At 36.6% G+C, this 16869-nt stretch overlaps 1 protein-coding gene and 2 long non-coding RNA genes across 3 annotated transcripts; 2 read left to right on the forward strand and 1 right to left on the reverse strand.

Moving 5' to 3' along the window:
* The first annotated feature begins 1901 nt into the window (after positions 1-1901).
* On the forward strand, positions 1902-2243 carry LOC116178513. The gene is made up of 2 exons (XR_004146856.1): positions 1902-2141; positions 2193-2243. It is a non-coding gene; the product is annotated as an uncharacterized LOC116178513 (long non-coding RNA).
* A 150-nt stretch (positions 2244-2393) lies between these two features.
* LOC116178512 lies at positions 2394-3316 on the reverse strand. The gene is made up of 2 exons (XR_004146855.1): positions 2868-3316; positions 2394-2816 (listed from the first exon to the last, which is right to left on the reverse strand). It is a non-coding gene; the product is annotated as an uncharacterized LOC116178512 (long non-coding RNA).
* A 9907-nt stretch (positions 3317-13223) lies between these two features.
* On the forward strand, positions 13224-14325 carry LOC116178508 (carboxypeptidase N subunit 2-like). Its single transcript, XM_031498019.1, has one exon. It carries the CDS (start codon positions 13264-13266, stop codon positions 14236-14238), a length of 975 nt encoding a protein of 324 aa, XP_031353879.1. The 5' UTR covers positions 13224-13263; the 3' UTR covers positions 14239-14325.
* The last annotated feature ends 2544 nt before the right edge of the window (positions 14326-16869 follow it).

The raw sequence follows: 16869 nt of genomic DNA on the forward strand, positions 1-16869 counted from the left end.
TTAAATGGACGCGCGCCATATTGGATTTTTACGTCATTCGATATAGAAAAAAATTACAAAACCAGTGATACTAATCACTTAGTATTTCGTTTGCGAATCAACCTTATACATTTTGGCCTCGAAGTTTACAATGTATTTCTTATGGCAATAATTCCATGGCCGTGTCGATAGTGACTATGCGAGACAATGGGCCGTATGAATAAAAGTAAGCAAATGCTTATACTTGCAAAATTCAAAGTAAATACTCGTAACTGCCCCTTCATACTGGTCTGTTTAGCAGCGCTGCACTGCGTCCTGTCCTTCTGCTTAGAAGCGCTGCTAAGTCGCCCAGTGCGAAGGAGCACTTACGAGTATTTACTTTGAATTTTGCAAGTATAAGCATTTGCTTACTTTTATTCATACCGCCCAATAAACGAACGAATTTGGTTTCAATCATAATCAGCCATGGAATTATTTCCATAAGAAGTACATTGTAACCTTCGAGGGAAAAATTTAAGGTTGACTCCCAAATGAGATACTAAGTGTTTAGTATCACTGGCTTTGTATTTTTTTTCTCTAGAGAGTGACCTAAAAATCCAATATGGCGTCGATTTAAAATAAGGAAGTTGATGTCAATATCTCGGAATGAATTCATTGAATTTATCCCATCGAATTTTGCAACTTTTAATTGAAACTTTTTTCGATGGCTCTCTTTGTTACTAAAATATTTGAACTGGCGATTTTCACTTTTTTTAATTATCTACGAAACGAATTCTTTTTTCATTTCATCATCAAAAACTGCACAACTTTGCCAATTTAGCCGAATCTGTAAGTATAAAAATAACAAAGATAGCCATGCTATCCCACTCAATTTAAGACACCTTGTATTCGGGATGAGGTAAATGAAGTGGGTCGTTGTAATTGAAATGAAAACGAGGAGAGTTGTTAAGCACGTCTACCCGCTACCGATTGACAAAAACCTTAAATTAGCCCGAATTAAGTATTTAAAGCAATCCGTGTTGTAAGATAAAGCGCTTACGAGGTCGACCGAGGCCTACGATACTTACATAATTTAATTGTCCGAGTAAAAAAATAAATAGTGGAGCCGCGCACGGATTTTCCATAAGCCGTATTGCATTTAATGTGTCCCGAACTGACTCCTAAGGTCACGTGACTTTTTCGAGCGCTCAGGCCTGTAAGTATCGTAGGCCTCGGGTCGACAGATAAAATGCGGTGCGTATAAATATGAGTGAAAATAGTAGGTAGGAGCTTACATTAGGCGATCGTACGCGATGTAGGACCTACGCTAGTCATTGTCGTGGAGGCGAGTCGTGCCATTTTAAGCCAATCGGTCTACTAGGTGGATCCTGAAGAAAGAAATGAAGCCAAGAGTGAGCCATCCTTTCATCAAGTTATCTTCACGTTGCTTGTCACAAGTGAATACAAGTAATGCACTTAATTGTTAAACATTATATAGGAGAGAAAAATTTATTTTGAAGAGGTCACTGTTTAAATGAATACGATAGGTACTACCCCTTATATGATTGACAGTAATATACTGAACAAGGGCAAATCTTAGACATTCATTTTCAACAACCATATTTTCATTGTTGGTATATAAATTCCGGTATATTATACTCCACTTTATATAACACAACTTTTCGGGCAGATCAATAAATTTATCACGTTGCAAAAAGCTGAAATCACTGCATACAAATTAAATCAAGCGGGAATTACATCAAAGCTAATTAATTTGTGCGACTCTTTTAATTATGTCATTAGGGAAAATTAAACTATTTACGAAAAAACTAATTTAATTTCGTTTCTTTCGCAATATCGTTAATTTACAACCTTCGTGCTTTGCGGTTTTATATCTTAATATTGCAATGAAAGTCGTATTCTTGTAAAAAGCTTTTTTGTGTCTCCCTGCTTCAAAGCTTTGTTTTCTGTAGCCAAATTAGTCCAGAAAGTTATGATTTGCTGGCCTAGGCCGGCAAAAATATCACTAAAAATTGGTTGGTGGAACTGATTTAATTTGCAATGACAGTTCTAAATTTAAATTAAATTGTTAGAATGATAGGCATATTTTTTGTGCAAATTCCATTTTAAGCACTTTATGGCTTGGTAGGTAACATAGTAATACGTATATGTAAATGCGGTAGGTAAGTACCCTAATCAAGAATTGTAAGTTTCACTTACAAGTTTTCGTTTAGTGCGGTTATGACACTTGTACATGTTTACCGATGGTAAACTTACGGTTTATGGCAAAAAACAGAGAGCTAATTGAAAGTATAGGAAATTGAAGTTTACCTACTTCCACACTCGATGCCAGGAATGCCAACAAATGGTTACGCATGTAAATTAACGCAGTCAAAAAACACAACACTAAACGGATGAAGAGTAACGACACTTTATGATTTGTAATTATTATTATTTCTGCCATTGTTAACATTAAACTGTATACATTATTCCATAAATTATATATCTACAAGCAAGTATATTTCTCTGAAGATGACAGTTTCCGAAAAGGAGGTGTACGCATATGAAAACGGTTTCTTGTCGATATCTATGCTCATATCTATGATGAAAATTTCCGACATCAGTTACTTCCGTGTAGTAAGACCATAATAATCAAACGACACTGCATACACCAAATTGTAGATTTGCACGAAGCAATCATCGGCCCTCTTGCTGCTCTCCTCGTAATCGACAGCCAACGAGAAGTAGATATCCAAACAAACTTGTTATCATTCTTATATGTAATGGAATTAATATGATAAATCAATTTGCAAATGAAAATATTGCAACCCAATTCCCAAAATAGGTGCAAGCACTAGCTGAAATTGAAATAAATTTCAAGGTTATGTTTCCCATTGAAATCAACTTACTACTTATTAGTTTTAGCGCAGCTTCTTTTAAATGTTATGAACTTCTTAAGACTGGGCTAAGCGTTTTAGAAATTTGTAATAATAATTAAATTAACGTAAATGCTTTGTTTATTCATTTAATCACAATTAATGTGGAATAAACACTGGTAAATATCGGTTGTGAATTGACATGCTTGTGCTACCAACCGCCAACTGTCTGTGCTACCAACATAACATCGAAATATTGGAAATTTGAATGCAAGTATGACGGCTTATAATTATAGGAGGTAGAAATATAAATTTTAAAATGAACGTTGTTCCCTCAAATTTTTTACTTCGACACAAAAAATCTTGTGTATTACACGTCCATAAAAATGTTTTGCGAGTATTCGTATTGCAGGCCTCAGCTCCGCTTCGGCCTGCAACCTTACTCACACTCGCAAACATCCATTTTCTGGACTTGTGATACAAATAACTATTTAACTCTAACGCAGTCCTATAACGAGGTTGAAATGTGTTAATTCTTGTTAGGGTCGCCGCAGATTTAGGTATGGAGTATGAGTAATGAAAAAATTCTCTTTAATTATAGTGTAAATAAAGTTAGCGATCTTTATTTTTGTGTCACTGGTTTCTGTGTACGTCGCGTCGTGAGATGTTAATGGGTTTAGGGATCTATTTGTATCCGTCTGTCGTGCCTTGGAAGCAGATAATACTAACTTAATGAGGTTGACGTGCCCAAAACTGCTCCCTTAGAATGATCTCATTTTGAGTGTACGGAAGTAGATGAATCTGCAATATTAAAAGGCCGCGGTTTGATTGATGGCTCTAAACCGCGCGTGGAAGTAAATTAATCAATTGAGCTAATGATTAGAGATGGCCGATTTCATGAATAGGGCGCTATTTGAGGCATGCAAGAATGAGAAAAGCAAGAAGGGATACTTCTTCGATTAACGATTTACGAAATGGGATTAAGGCGAAACAATCCCGCAAAAACATGCTTCGCTTTGATAGGACATATTGAACTTTATTGTAAATAAAAAAAACGGGTTCACGATTTTCAAATACGTTTTTGCTATCTTGTAGCGTATATATCGAGCACATGTACCTTCTATTTTGAGTGCGATCTCAGGACTTAAACGGAGTCAAAAGGTTAAAATCGAAAATACTTCATTGACAATCTGTAGGGATCTGGCTGTCGTATGATAGGTCTTTTGATGGAGGGTGTAAATATCTATTTTATTTCTTAGGATGGTTTATTCCCCCCAAAAAAGATTAAAAGTTGTAAAAATCGGTACATACTCACAAATCTCAACAAACATTGGGCGCGTTCAGGCGTATTCAGCGCTTACATAGCTTTTCCCAGGGCAAAATTTCAGCCGATTAACTGAGGTGAGGTGAGGTTGTAAATTAACTGTCGCTATCTTCTCTGGAAAAATGGCGGACGCTGTTAAGCGCCAAACGACCGCTACCTTGGCGCTGCGATAGCAGTGGCCCGGCTGAACGCGCCCATTGACATAGCAGAAATACAGTGATGTTTATTTAAGAAGCAGACATAGGAATTTACGTGTGTAGGTATTTTTTCCCCTATGTATACTTTTAAATGACAAAATCTGAAGGGCGCCTAATTTTATGCATATAAAATAACTTCTTAAAACAAATAAAGATCTGGCTGTCATTGTTGCTTTGGCTTCACCGAAAATAAATCTCTGACGCTTAGTAACGATACCAAAATTAATTAATATGACAGTTAGATCTGATCCATATTTGTTTTAAGAAGTTATTTTGATTGCATAAAATTAGGCGCCCTTCAGAAGAGGTCATTTAAAAGTAGACATAGGGAAAAGCTAAAACAAATCCCTATGTCAACTTCTTAACAAATATCACTGACATCCTACCACTTGACACCCTAGATTGTGACGTTAACTATTGTTTGTGTTCTATCCCTATCAAATATTTTATTCCTTTAACTTTTCAAGACCAGAATAAGTATCTCCTAGTCTTCCTTGTTTCCCTTTTTGGTAAGTAATCTCTCCTTTCATTTGAAATTTTCTGAAGACTGAAGTTTACTTATTACTACATTTCCCTTTTTGCTTATTGTTTCTTCAGAACCCCGATATTCACCCCGACCCACCTCTACTATTCCTGCGTTTACCTTGTATGGTTATCTGAAGGCAATTTTGTTATGTTTGCTCAAAGTGAACGTAACACGTAAAAAAGTAAAAACGAGATCGGCAACTTTCGGTTTTTCTGGTGTATCTTTGGAAGTAATTGGAATTTTCTGGTTAAATCCAATTTAAATATTCCTACAGGAACGGTTTCAAAAAGGAAAAATAAACCGAAACGTACTTTCATTATCGCCGGTAAGGCAAACAATTCAACAAAATTAAACCACACCACCAAAATAAGTAAGTTCATAAACTACTTAGTAGCGAAGCTCCAAACTTAAAACGCTTCTAGATACCGGGTGTTCAGCAAAGCTGGCCGACTTCACAAATAGACGGTGTGATCATCAACTTGGCGGAAAATGGGTTTTGGAGAAAGTTACGGTGTAATTGTTTCTAAAAAATTTTTTAGGTGTGTTTATGAATCCAGTAAAGTTTGAGTCTCTTGTTAATTTGGCAAAATCGAGTGGTTATTCATAATACAACATTTTAAAAGGGAATAAACAGACAAAGCAATTACATTTGTTTTCTAAATCTAATTATTGTGGCCTTTTGAAGTTATTTTCAGTGACCTGAAATTCAGCATGACATTCCAACATGTTGTACGGTTGTGTGGGTCATACTGAGTAACCAGGTGACTTACACGTCAACATTAGTCTCAAATGTACAAACCGTAGAACGATCTTCCCCATTGGTATAAATTAAACGTTACTAGCGTCGTTGGTGGCAGCAGCTCTCCACGGAGCAACTAGAAAAGGTTTTTCAAATGTGGTTGTCGAGTATAATAATCGGGGACACATTTCAAGAAAAGGTGCCCCTATGAATTCATGAAGCAAATCGAGTAACAATTGAGCAAACGACTGATATCCCCTATTTCGACCCCGCCGAATCCGAATCTGCCGTTTACCAAACCGGATTTTGCACCGGAAGTCGTGTATTCAAGATGGCGTCTGAAACCGGATGCGCATGCATGGTTTTTTCACCTCTGTGGACCAATTAAAACACTTTAAACGTCGGGATAAGGGTTTTCGATGGTGAGGAGGTCGACCAAAAACAAAAACATAATAATAATACAACAACATTTTAATGGAGAAAAAATTTTGAAAATGCTTTATTTATCATTTTTAGTGGAAATTATGAAAATTTTCAAGAAGAAATGGCATAGCGTATTGAAATACTTCTCAAGTCACACTACCACGACAATTCATAAGGTAGACTGTCATTCCCCTCTTTCTAACCTCCTTCCCTCCACCCCTCCCACCCTACCCGCATGCATTACGTACACATTAACTGCGACCGCCTTATCCACTAGTCCAGTCAAACTAAGACTAGTGGATAAGGCGGCCGCAGTTAAATGTGACTTTTCAAAGACACGGAGCTGATACCGGTAACCTTCTCCGCGATGCAAAACTCTACAAAGAAGTGACTCTGAAAGTACCAGCAACATTTAGGGAGCTGTCTGAAGTACATTCATGCTCAAAGCAAGAGCCAAACCAAGCAGGGGAAGTGGACACCAATTGGTATCGCGTTTGTGATCCTCTAGAATTGACTGTCGATCCAGCGCTGCATTGTAAACTGTTAGATCTCCTGTGGAACTCTGAAATATTCAATGAAAGAATTATTCTTCGGATGAGGGGGTCTTCACCTTGCCCTAAATTTTCCACAAGTCATCGGCAAGCACATGACAGGAAGTGGTATTTTTTCTGAGGGATCTGTCAAGAAAGTCTTAGAAGGCAAGGCCTACTCAAAAAGCACGAGGGTCCACAAACTAACTTTCCAGGTTTTATGGCGCCACATCTATCCGTAGTTTGTTGATTACCTGGACGAGCACTCATTTGGTGACGGACAAGATCTCAAATTGGCTGCTACAGATCCTAACTCTATAAGAAATTATTTGCGGCCTCCCACAGTCTTGGACAGCCTGAGCGATTTTCTGAAGGAGCGCTGTGAAGAGGACAAGAACTAGTCTAGTGGTGGAGCTTATCAATACTTTGGCCTCAAACCCAAAACGTGTTTCAAAGAAGAGGCTCCGTCTCGTAAGAAGACAGATTCTTCGGATGAAGATGCAATATTCCATTTGATGGAAACATTTCATTTGATGTCACAGGAAGATTTTGACAGGGATACGCAGAAAATCACAGAATCTCTTCTTCATGTCAAAATAAAAGGCTCAGAATTCGTGCAAAATTTTGTTGAGCAGCGTTTGGTAGAGTTGCATGGCACACCTGTGTTGAAGAGAGAGCAGGATTTGTCGTGCTCAAAAGTCACCCAAGCGAGGGGTGAGCCTCGGGAGACAAGTCTATTTTATGAATTGCCGTGGTAGTGTGACTTGAGACGTATTTCAATACGCTATGACATTTCTTCTTCAAAATTTCCACTAAAAATTATAAATAAAGTATTTTCAAAATTTTTTCTCCATTAAAATGTTGAATTATTATTTTAAGTGTTTGATCGACCTCTTTACCATTGAAAACCCTCATCCCGACGTTTAAAGTGCGTTAATTGGTCCACACAGGTGAAAAAACCATGCATGCGCATCCGGTTTCAGTCGCCATCTTGAACACACGGCTTCCGGTGCAAAATCCGGTTTGGCAAACGGCAGATTCGGATTCAGCGGGGTTGAAATAGGGGATATCAGTCGTTTTCTCAATTGTTACCCGATTTGCTTCTTTAATTCCGACATTTTAAAATGTGTCCCCGACTATAATTCCCCTCGGAACATGTTATCTCGGTTGCTTCAAGACTAATTCAACAACAGGTACGGAACGTATTGTAAAATGCAGTTTCCTGAATGAAACTGTAGCGTTTCTAGCTATGACTGGTGGTGACTGTGGCGCCACATCCACAGAAAAACGGATGATAGCACCGAATGATTGAGCTAATGAGTGTTAATGAGGCTGAGGGTGTAGGGGTAGGATTTTACCGCTAAGTGTTCTACAACACTATAGCGCTATCTTGGCTGCAATACAAGTCAACCGCAGATCATGTACACGTCGAAATTTCCTGAGTCATCAAACATATCGTATACGCATCCATGAAGAGATCAGCCATTCAGTGATTCCCTATCAGTATCTGGAAGATCGGTCACGAGCAAATTGAGCTTTTTGTCCTAATTAAAACATCATTACAAGACCAATTTCATCTTTTAATCTTCCGGCGAAGGCGTGTGAGAATAAACAGACGATCGATGACATTTAGTGATACCGTATCAGCTATCGGTAATCACTGCGTATCGGTATTTGGGATTCAAAACAAATCTAAACCCGCAATTATCGGCATAAAGAAACGAACAAAATCAGAATTAGCCTCAACATCACAGCAAATTGTTAGCGGTATGAGAATGTGCGATGTCACGGAAGCTAATAAGCATCAGCTCCCCGTGTGTAAGTTATCCCAGCGGGAGTATGCTGGGAAAATTAAATGACTGTTTTAATATTTCAGTGTCTTTATTTTTTAAAAAAATCGAATTATTAATTTGTGTTTTATATAACGTGAACTTAACTTATAATTAAGGCGTCACTAACTATACAAAAATGTCCATACTAAACAATGCACTTTATTTTTTGCCTTCAAATTATAGTTTTTAACACACATTTCGTAAGATAGGTAGGTAGTAAAATTACCCCAAGGTTACAAAATAATTTGATGCTCTTGGTATGCGCTCCTGTATTTGATCCTAATATGGACAGTCATGCTTCCTGTAAATTTTACTCGATTAACTGATCGAGGTAACCATGAACAAACAAGTGAATTGATGTAAAGTTACCGCAATCAATTGTGTTAGAAAGAGAAATATGTGGACTAAAATAACCGAAAATTAGTAGACTCTGGTAGACGTTTCACTAACCTAATCCACACATGGAATGTGAAAACCTTTTGAACTACAGGTAAGAAGGGCCTTTTCTAGCTCAAGGGCGCTTTCTGTCTAATTCGTAACAGATAACAACACAAACAAATAAATAAAAGAGGTAGTGAATCGCGTTGCACATAAAATATTGCGTAAGCAATTCTAACGTCTGGGACGGAGGCAGTCGTGTATTAAACTGTAATATATACTCTATGAGAATCAATAATTCGAATGACTTCACACTAGCAAATGTAAAATTTTGATCAACCACGGGTTATCCCCACAACTCCACATAGCAGACTTATTACATTGCATATAACATGCACATTCCACGTGGGGTTTTGTATATCCATAGAATGTGGAAAAGTATGTCGCAAATGTCCGATGTATGTGCATGGGATATAAGTTTGGCATACTTCACAAAATATATAGTATACTTATACGTTTTTGTGGTGCTTAACTGGCAAATGACACTATTTAGTTTTAGTAACTATGCGGCAATGTACAGCGAAAAGATCTAGATCGGCAAAGTTCAATCTCTAAATCCAGCAAAGGTCGAAGCATGTTAATGATTTTCTATTATAAAGTATACGTAGTAGATGATAAATAGATAAATAGTAATACTATAGACCTAATAATAATGACAAAAAAAATGCTTTTAAAGTGGAGAAATGTAGGGTTATGTTACTTTACTGTAATTTACGTTGGCTGTACTTATGTTGGCAACGGCAGAACCAGTGGGCGGAACGACAAGTTGTTTTTAAAAACATAACCTCTAAGTTGTAGTATAATTATTATTTGTAGATAATCGTCCTAATTTCAGTATGAATGTTTAAGCACAGATATTTATATTTATATTTAGATCTGTGATCATAAGGAAAAACAACAAAGGAGTGTACTACTTTAGATTAAGTACCTATAATAATACCTATGTAAGTAGTGAAAATCGCTGACTTTATTTATGCACTGTTAGGAATATTTTATATTACTTTATATAAAATGCGAAACACGTTGCCAAGAGGACATTGGTTCTGGGGCCACTGTTTTTCCAGTTAATGTGTTTGCGATGGCCACTTTAGCGTGAAGGGAGTCCTCGATCTACCCTTCCGCCACGGCAGATTTCCACTCTCCATGGCGTTTCAGTGCTAGGAAATCAGCTCCTTTCCTTGCGCAGAGCTCCGCCTAAAGCAATTCCCTGTAAAGCTTTGAGCATTGGGAAGATGCAGAAACTCGGCAATCTTTCGTGGCATGCTACCGAAGGAATTCATACCTACTGGCTGCCGTGTACACTTATTATTAGTGTAATAAATGAAAAACCGATTATGGGATGTACTTTTTATAGTGCTAGCATAACTTGTTCTGTATATTCCGTAATGCCGTTATCTGTGCACCACTTCGTGAACTTCACATACTCTTCATTATAACGATTTGATGATTTTTTTGGCAGTAGATTTGCCATTGCCTTATTTGCACAAACTTGTACGTGCTCTGGTATACTCATTTTGACGTAAATAAAAAAAAAAATCAAAGAAATTTCAAATTCAAATATCAAAATGGCGAACAGCAGTGCTACCAACGCAATATTGCGTAGAAAAAAAACCCAATATACCTTTTAAATGTTATTTATTTGAGTTATTTAAATATTTCAATAAGTAAAAGCAGCACAAAAAATTTTTTCTATTTCGGTGTCACAATGATAATTTTGTACAACTGTTTTTGGCCGAAAACAGTTGTACAAAGACAGTGATTATAGTCGTTTTTTTTTTTGGTAACTTATCTGCATCTCTTAAGTTGGCAGTTACTAGTTAGTACAAGTAGGTACAATACTTCCATGTTTGAACCTCAAAATGTCAGTCTTACTACGCTGCCAACTTAAAACTTAACGGCATAAAAAGTGTTCCCAACATAAAACATGTTAGTTCTAATGTTCCCTATAGTTTCTGATAATGATTTTTTTAATTAAATTAAAGCACCGAAATAGAAAAAATAGTATGAAAAACGCGTGTTACAATGCTTTATTGTAATACTTCTATCTTGCGGACACTCGTGGCTACGCTTCGCGTCGCCACTCGTGCCACAAGATAGTCGTATTACAATAGGTCGCATTGTAACACTTGTCTTTCAATATACTATTGTATGGTACGCGAGCTGAAAACTATAGCTATAGGCTTCCATGCCGTCATTAACGGTCATTACGCTATAACGTATTTTCAGCTCTTGTAACATAAATTACTATTTGGATGTCTTATGTATATGCATCAGACATGCTGTGTATATTAGTATACTGACAACTGGATATACCATGAATATTCCTGTAATATGCAAAGATGTTCAATAGGATATTCTATGTATATTGTATACATTCAGAATGGATAGAGATTCCTCTAACATTCTGGAAGTTTACTAGCATCTATACCTACATAAATAAATCCTTTTCACTGAGTGAAGCTTTTTGTTTATTAAGTCTCCTAGTATAAAATGGAAAATGTGCTTAAGAAATTATTATTGTTTTATTTAACACGGTAGTCTTAAGTCATCTTGATCGTGTTTTTGTTCAACACTATAATAGCGCGAGTTCATAACACATAGGTCGCTAACATACCTGCCATTCTTGTCCTTATATTAATTCCCATCCAGTCTTTACATCTCACTAACACATATCTGCAACGTTAGGTCATGCACACACGAAATAAAAATCATTACGTACACTGTCCAAATTAGACAAACAACTCATTAATAACTCGCGGAATAACACTTCTGATTTTAGAAAAATGAACTGTATTTGTAATAGCACCTTACTATGTTCATCATGTATCAAATCCAAAACGTATATACATAACATATAATCCCATCTATATACATGGAAGATCCTCGTGAATATACATAGGTAGTATATAAGGTGGACAGGGTATTCCCTGTACATTATGGATTTAAAATGTATATACTTAAGATATCGAATGCTATGTGGGACTGTATATAGAAGCATACACGTCAGGTTAAATTTAAGAAAAGTATTTTAAATTTCTTCTGCTTCGCTTCTACTTTCGCTTCCATTTCCGCGCCCGTGCCCGCTTCCGCTTCTGAGGTCGCTTCTATTTTCCGTTTCCGCCTCTGCTTCCGCATCCTCTTCTGCGTTTGCTTCCGCTTCTAATTCCGCGTCTACTCCCGCTTCTGCGCCCACTTCTGTGCCCGCTTCTACTTCCGCTTCCGCTCCTACTTCCACTTCCGCTTCATTAATCCCTTAATTTACGCTTTACGCCTCACAAAACTTTTTAAACTATCAGCACTTACAACTTCCATAAATGCTTTCAGTTGATACTGGTCTGACATGAATGGCGCCAATAACCCACAAAAACCAGTTCTTCCAATATACGTCCATATTTGATCCATTTTAGATCACGACATTCATGCAGCAAAAGCGTAGGTACAATGGACGCCCGATGATTCTCTCTTATGGAATATTTAATAGGTGTTCCATAAAATAATTACAATTTACGTCTGTTAGATGGATGTTCCAATTACGGCGCGCCATGAATTTCAGTACATCTACACGCGGCTGCGCAGTGCGACATTAGTACTTTATTTTCTCAAAATTGCTAACTTACGTGATTAACGTTTCTTTTTTCCTTTAAAATTGCATGTGACAGCGTATGTGATGTATAAGTATATATCATGTAATAGTTATTTTTAAAACGGCAAAGCAAGTTTATAAATGTCATATTTATATTGTAGGTTATGTTTTGACCCATAATTAAAGCATTATTTATGTGTTAACATAGAATTTTGTTTTTAGAAGCTGGGATGCAGATATTCAAAAACACTTCCCAAGACAACTTCGATAAAGCAATGGCTCAAAATGAAAGGAAGAATTTTTTGTTACTGATTTGTTACATTATTAATTTATATCCCGATTGATTTTGAATAGATATCGTTATTTCCTAATATCATCAAATAAAACGACAGGTACGTACAAGGAATGCACATTGAATGGAGGTCCATAGGACGTAAATTATGTACCTACCTACGTACTTTTTTATATTATACCATGCTACGTACATAAACTGTCCATATTATTGACATTTGGACCTAGTGGACGTCCAAATGCAGAAAGTTTGTGTATACACGTACACATACTATGTTTGATGCAACAGTAGTTACTAATTTTGTCTAATTTGGCATTTTTTTGTGTAAAGTGCCCGGACTAATAAAGGAAACTAATTAACCATATAGTAAAGCTATTTCTTTCAATTCAGTTTCGTACAATCACGAGATATTGGATAACCTTTAACCTATCAATGCCCCCAATATGATAAAATCTATAATAAAATAGCGTGTCAGATATATACCCTAGTGCTACTGCGTCGCCATGATAGAAACATGCTTGATACTGTCGTTGCTAAGACTTTCAATGCAATGTACAGTCTCTAGTTTCGAAAACAACGTAATTAAGGTAAATGGTGATACTAAAACAATAAGTGGCTGCATTTCACCTGAGACCATTCAATTTAACGGCACAATTTCCAATATAGATGTAAAAAATCAAGATATTCAAGATTTAAATTACGGTGCAGTTCAGCGAATCTCAAGCAACTTTCGTATCGACTTTTCCAATACCAACATCAGGAGTATAAGAGCAGGAGCCTTTTTGGATCTTCCCCAACTTGCTGGAATAACAGTCGTGGGCAACGAACTCTTCTGGATTAATGAAAATGCATTTCAAGATTTACCGTGGTTAAATAGAGTGGACCTGAGCTACAATAAGATCACCGATGTGTCGCCGCGTGCTTTTAATAATCTTCCAAACTTATATAATGTGTCTTTTTACGGAAATAGATTGGGACATTTTGACCAATCTTGGTTTTATAAAACGCCCGATCTTGGAATACTCAGTTTGGCATATAATCGCTTGCGTAGGATTCCACAAGATGCTTTTACCCACCTGCCCGCTATTAGGGCCCTATGGCTTAATAGTAATGAAATACAGTTCATCGAAAAATACGCCTTTAAGGGATTAAGAGATTTGGAAGATTTGGATTTGTCTAGAAACAAATTAAAAAGCTTTGCCTTCAATTTCTACGCCCCTTCGAGTTTGCATAAGGTTTACATTGAAAATAATAACATAACGTACATATCTGATGAAGTGCTGGACGTAATACGATCCGCATTAATGTTGCTCACCATAGATGATAATCCTTTGCAATGTGCATGCCTGGATAAAGTAATGGAATGGAGTGACGCCTTTAATATAAGGGTTCCACAGAAGGAATTGCAAGGTTCCAGTCCCATTTGTACAGTTCCAAAGACAAATCCAAACCAGTGTCTTGAAAGAAGTGATGATGATTTCCAAAAGGGATTCTGGGTTGGTTTTGAACGCGCGCGATGATCTGGAAGATTTTAATTAAGAATACGTTTTTTGGAACTGTGTCACTACTTTTTGCTTGTGTTGATAATAAAAGATCTCTCGCTGCCACAACCATTTGCGTTCGTTGTGAGACCCAGGGAAAGCTGACTATTTCTCGATTGTTAACTGCCGTTCACAGAAATTTAAATTACTGTCTGTTTTTTGATAAATAATGTCCTCCTTGCTTAGTAAGAATTAAACTGTTATTCAAAAACTCTGGACTGCAGCAAAAGGGGTAGATTTTAGATACGAAATATGGCAGCAAATCCTGTGTTTGGCAACTTATACTGCCAAAGATTAACAAACAAGTATAAAAAAACTTATTAAACAATTATTTAACCAGGCGCTAAGGGTAACTATTACAGACTGTATTCCAGATAGTGACGAGTTATCTCCTGCCCTTTAACCTACGTATCGTTCAACTGCAAAATAAGTTAATCGCATAATCCGACCAAAAATACATCGATTATCCCATAATTATAGTCTGGATGCCAAACTGGGATTTTTGGCTTAACCTGGAAGTGAGGTACGGTGAAGGTTTTTTGACGGTTTTTAGTTCATAAAGATGTCTACTTTGAGAATCCGTTTGATGCCACCTTGACACCCTTGAGCATTTTGAGAAATTCAAGATGGCGGCCAAAAAAGTCAGCAAAAAAATACAAAAACTAAAGTTTTAAAAAATATGGGCATATAACACATTGATTTTAGGGTTTTCGAACATTCTGAATTCAAATTTGCTGTTAAAAATATTTTGGGGGCGTTTTGGTGGAGTGGGGGGTGTTTTTGGTTTATATATTTTTTCAATATTATCGAGTCGTACATCGATTTATATGTTTTTATGAATAAGAATCTCGAATTTCAGATCAAAATAGGTACTAAAACATAAACTCCTATTTGTTAATTATTTTGGGGGGGGGGAGCTGTTTGAGGGGGGAAGCTGAAACTACTGAATAAAATAAAAAACAAACAAAAAATAAATATATTAACTCAAACTCAAATACATTACTTACAGATATAATACATTTTTAAACAAAAAAATAACCAGCAAAAAAATTGCAGATAAACATAACTTTACTCGTTGTCCGATTCTTCGCTTTCTGATTCATTTTGCGCAGTTTCCACAAATTTTGTTAGTGGATTTTTACATTTATTTTCGTCCCTTTTGCACATCAGGCTGCATGACAATCCATTTGATAGACAACCACATCTGTACGAGCTACAGTGGTCATTAGCTTTGCAAGAGCATTTAGCAAGCCCTAGAATAAAATCTGGTGCCAATTTAGTATTTTTGGGGACAGAAATTGGGTTTAAAATTTTGTTTTCGTCATCTTTTTCCCATCCATATTGAGTAACGTCAATTTTAGGACGAACAAGGTTTTGGGCAGTTTTCGCAAAAAGATTCGGTCGTCGGCGGTAGAGAAGCAAATGAGGGTGCTTTTAGTTGGGCATGTCCAACTTTTTTAGCCCAAACAGACAGTCTTGCAGCCGTCATATTGTCTACGGATTTGAGGTTATAGCAGACTGCAATAAAGTCGGTACACACTTTAAATAGGTACATCTTTTAAATTACTGTCTTCTCTAAAATCGAATCGCAGATTACACTCTTCTGTTGGTTTAGATCCTTCTTGTACTCCTACTTTTTTTGAACAATCTGGCAATGTGGGTCTTTGATGTGTATGTCGACACACGCGATGACAATAAAATTCATGGATCTCTAGTCTCTGCTGGTCCTCAATCCAATTTCTCAGGGTTTCATCTTCACGTTGGTAGCACGCACTAATTATTGTTTGAAGTCTTTGTTCACTGATTGTCATTAACTGTTCGGATTTCTCACACTGAAACATGCACTTTTTTATGTTCACTTTTAGTTTCCATCCTGGCGTTGATAGTCTTGCAAAAAGAAAAATGTGTTTTTATTTTCGAAATTATTTCAATAGGTATAAAATAATTTCAGAAATAAAAAAACCCGTTCTTGAAAAAACAAATGCTGAAAAAAAGTTAATATTGTAACTGTGAAAATTACTACTAACCAAAACTTTTGCTTTGATATTAGTAGCTATTTGCACAATTACTCATTGGGATATGTGGGATGGGGATATTTAAGTAAGGGTATTGGAGTAAATGGTAAACTTTTTAAAATGATGTCGTTTTGCAGCGCGGGGCGTCTGTGGGCGTCGTTCTACTTTTTTAAGATTGAATAACCTGCTGTACCTCCATTTTGATATGGAATTCGGGATCCTTATCCATAAAAACATATAAATCGATGTACGACACGTTAATATTGAAAAAATATAAAAACCGACCCCTTAAAAACACCCCCCACTCCTCCAAAACGCCCCCCAAAATAATTTTAACTAAAAATTTAAATTTAGAAGGCTTAAAAACCATAAGATCGATGTGCTACATGTCCATATTTCTAAAAAATTTAATTTTTGTGTTTTTTGCAGACATTTTTGGCTGCCATCTTGAATTTCTCAAAATGCTCAAGGGTGACAGAGTGGCATCAATCGGATTCTTAAAATAGACCTACTTAGTGACCTAAAACCGCAAAAAAATTTTCACCGTACCTTACATCCAGCTTATTCGTCTGGCTTCCAGACTATTACAAGATAT

This window comes from Photinus pyralis, unplaced genomic scaffold (assembly GCF_008802855.1).
Source record: "Photinus pyralis isolate 1611_PpyrPB1 unplaced genomic scaffold, Ppyr1.3 Ppyr1.4_LG8, whole genome shotgun sequence".
In the NCBI taxonomy this organism is placed as follows: Eukaryota; Metazoa; Arthropoda; class Insecta; order Coleoptera; family Lampyridae; genus Photinus; species Photinus pyralis.

Coding starts and splice junctions, on each gene's coding strand:
- LOC116178508 (XM_031498019.1), top strand. CDS start 13,264: ATGCAATGTACAGTCTCTAGTTTCGAAAACAACGTAATTAAGGTAAAT.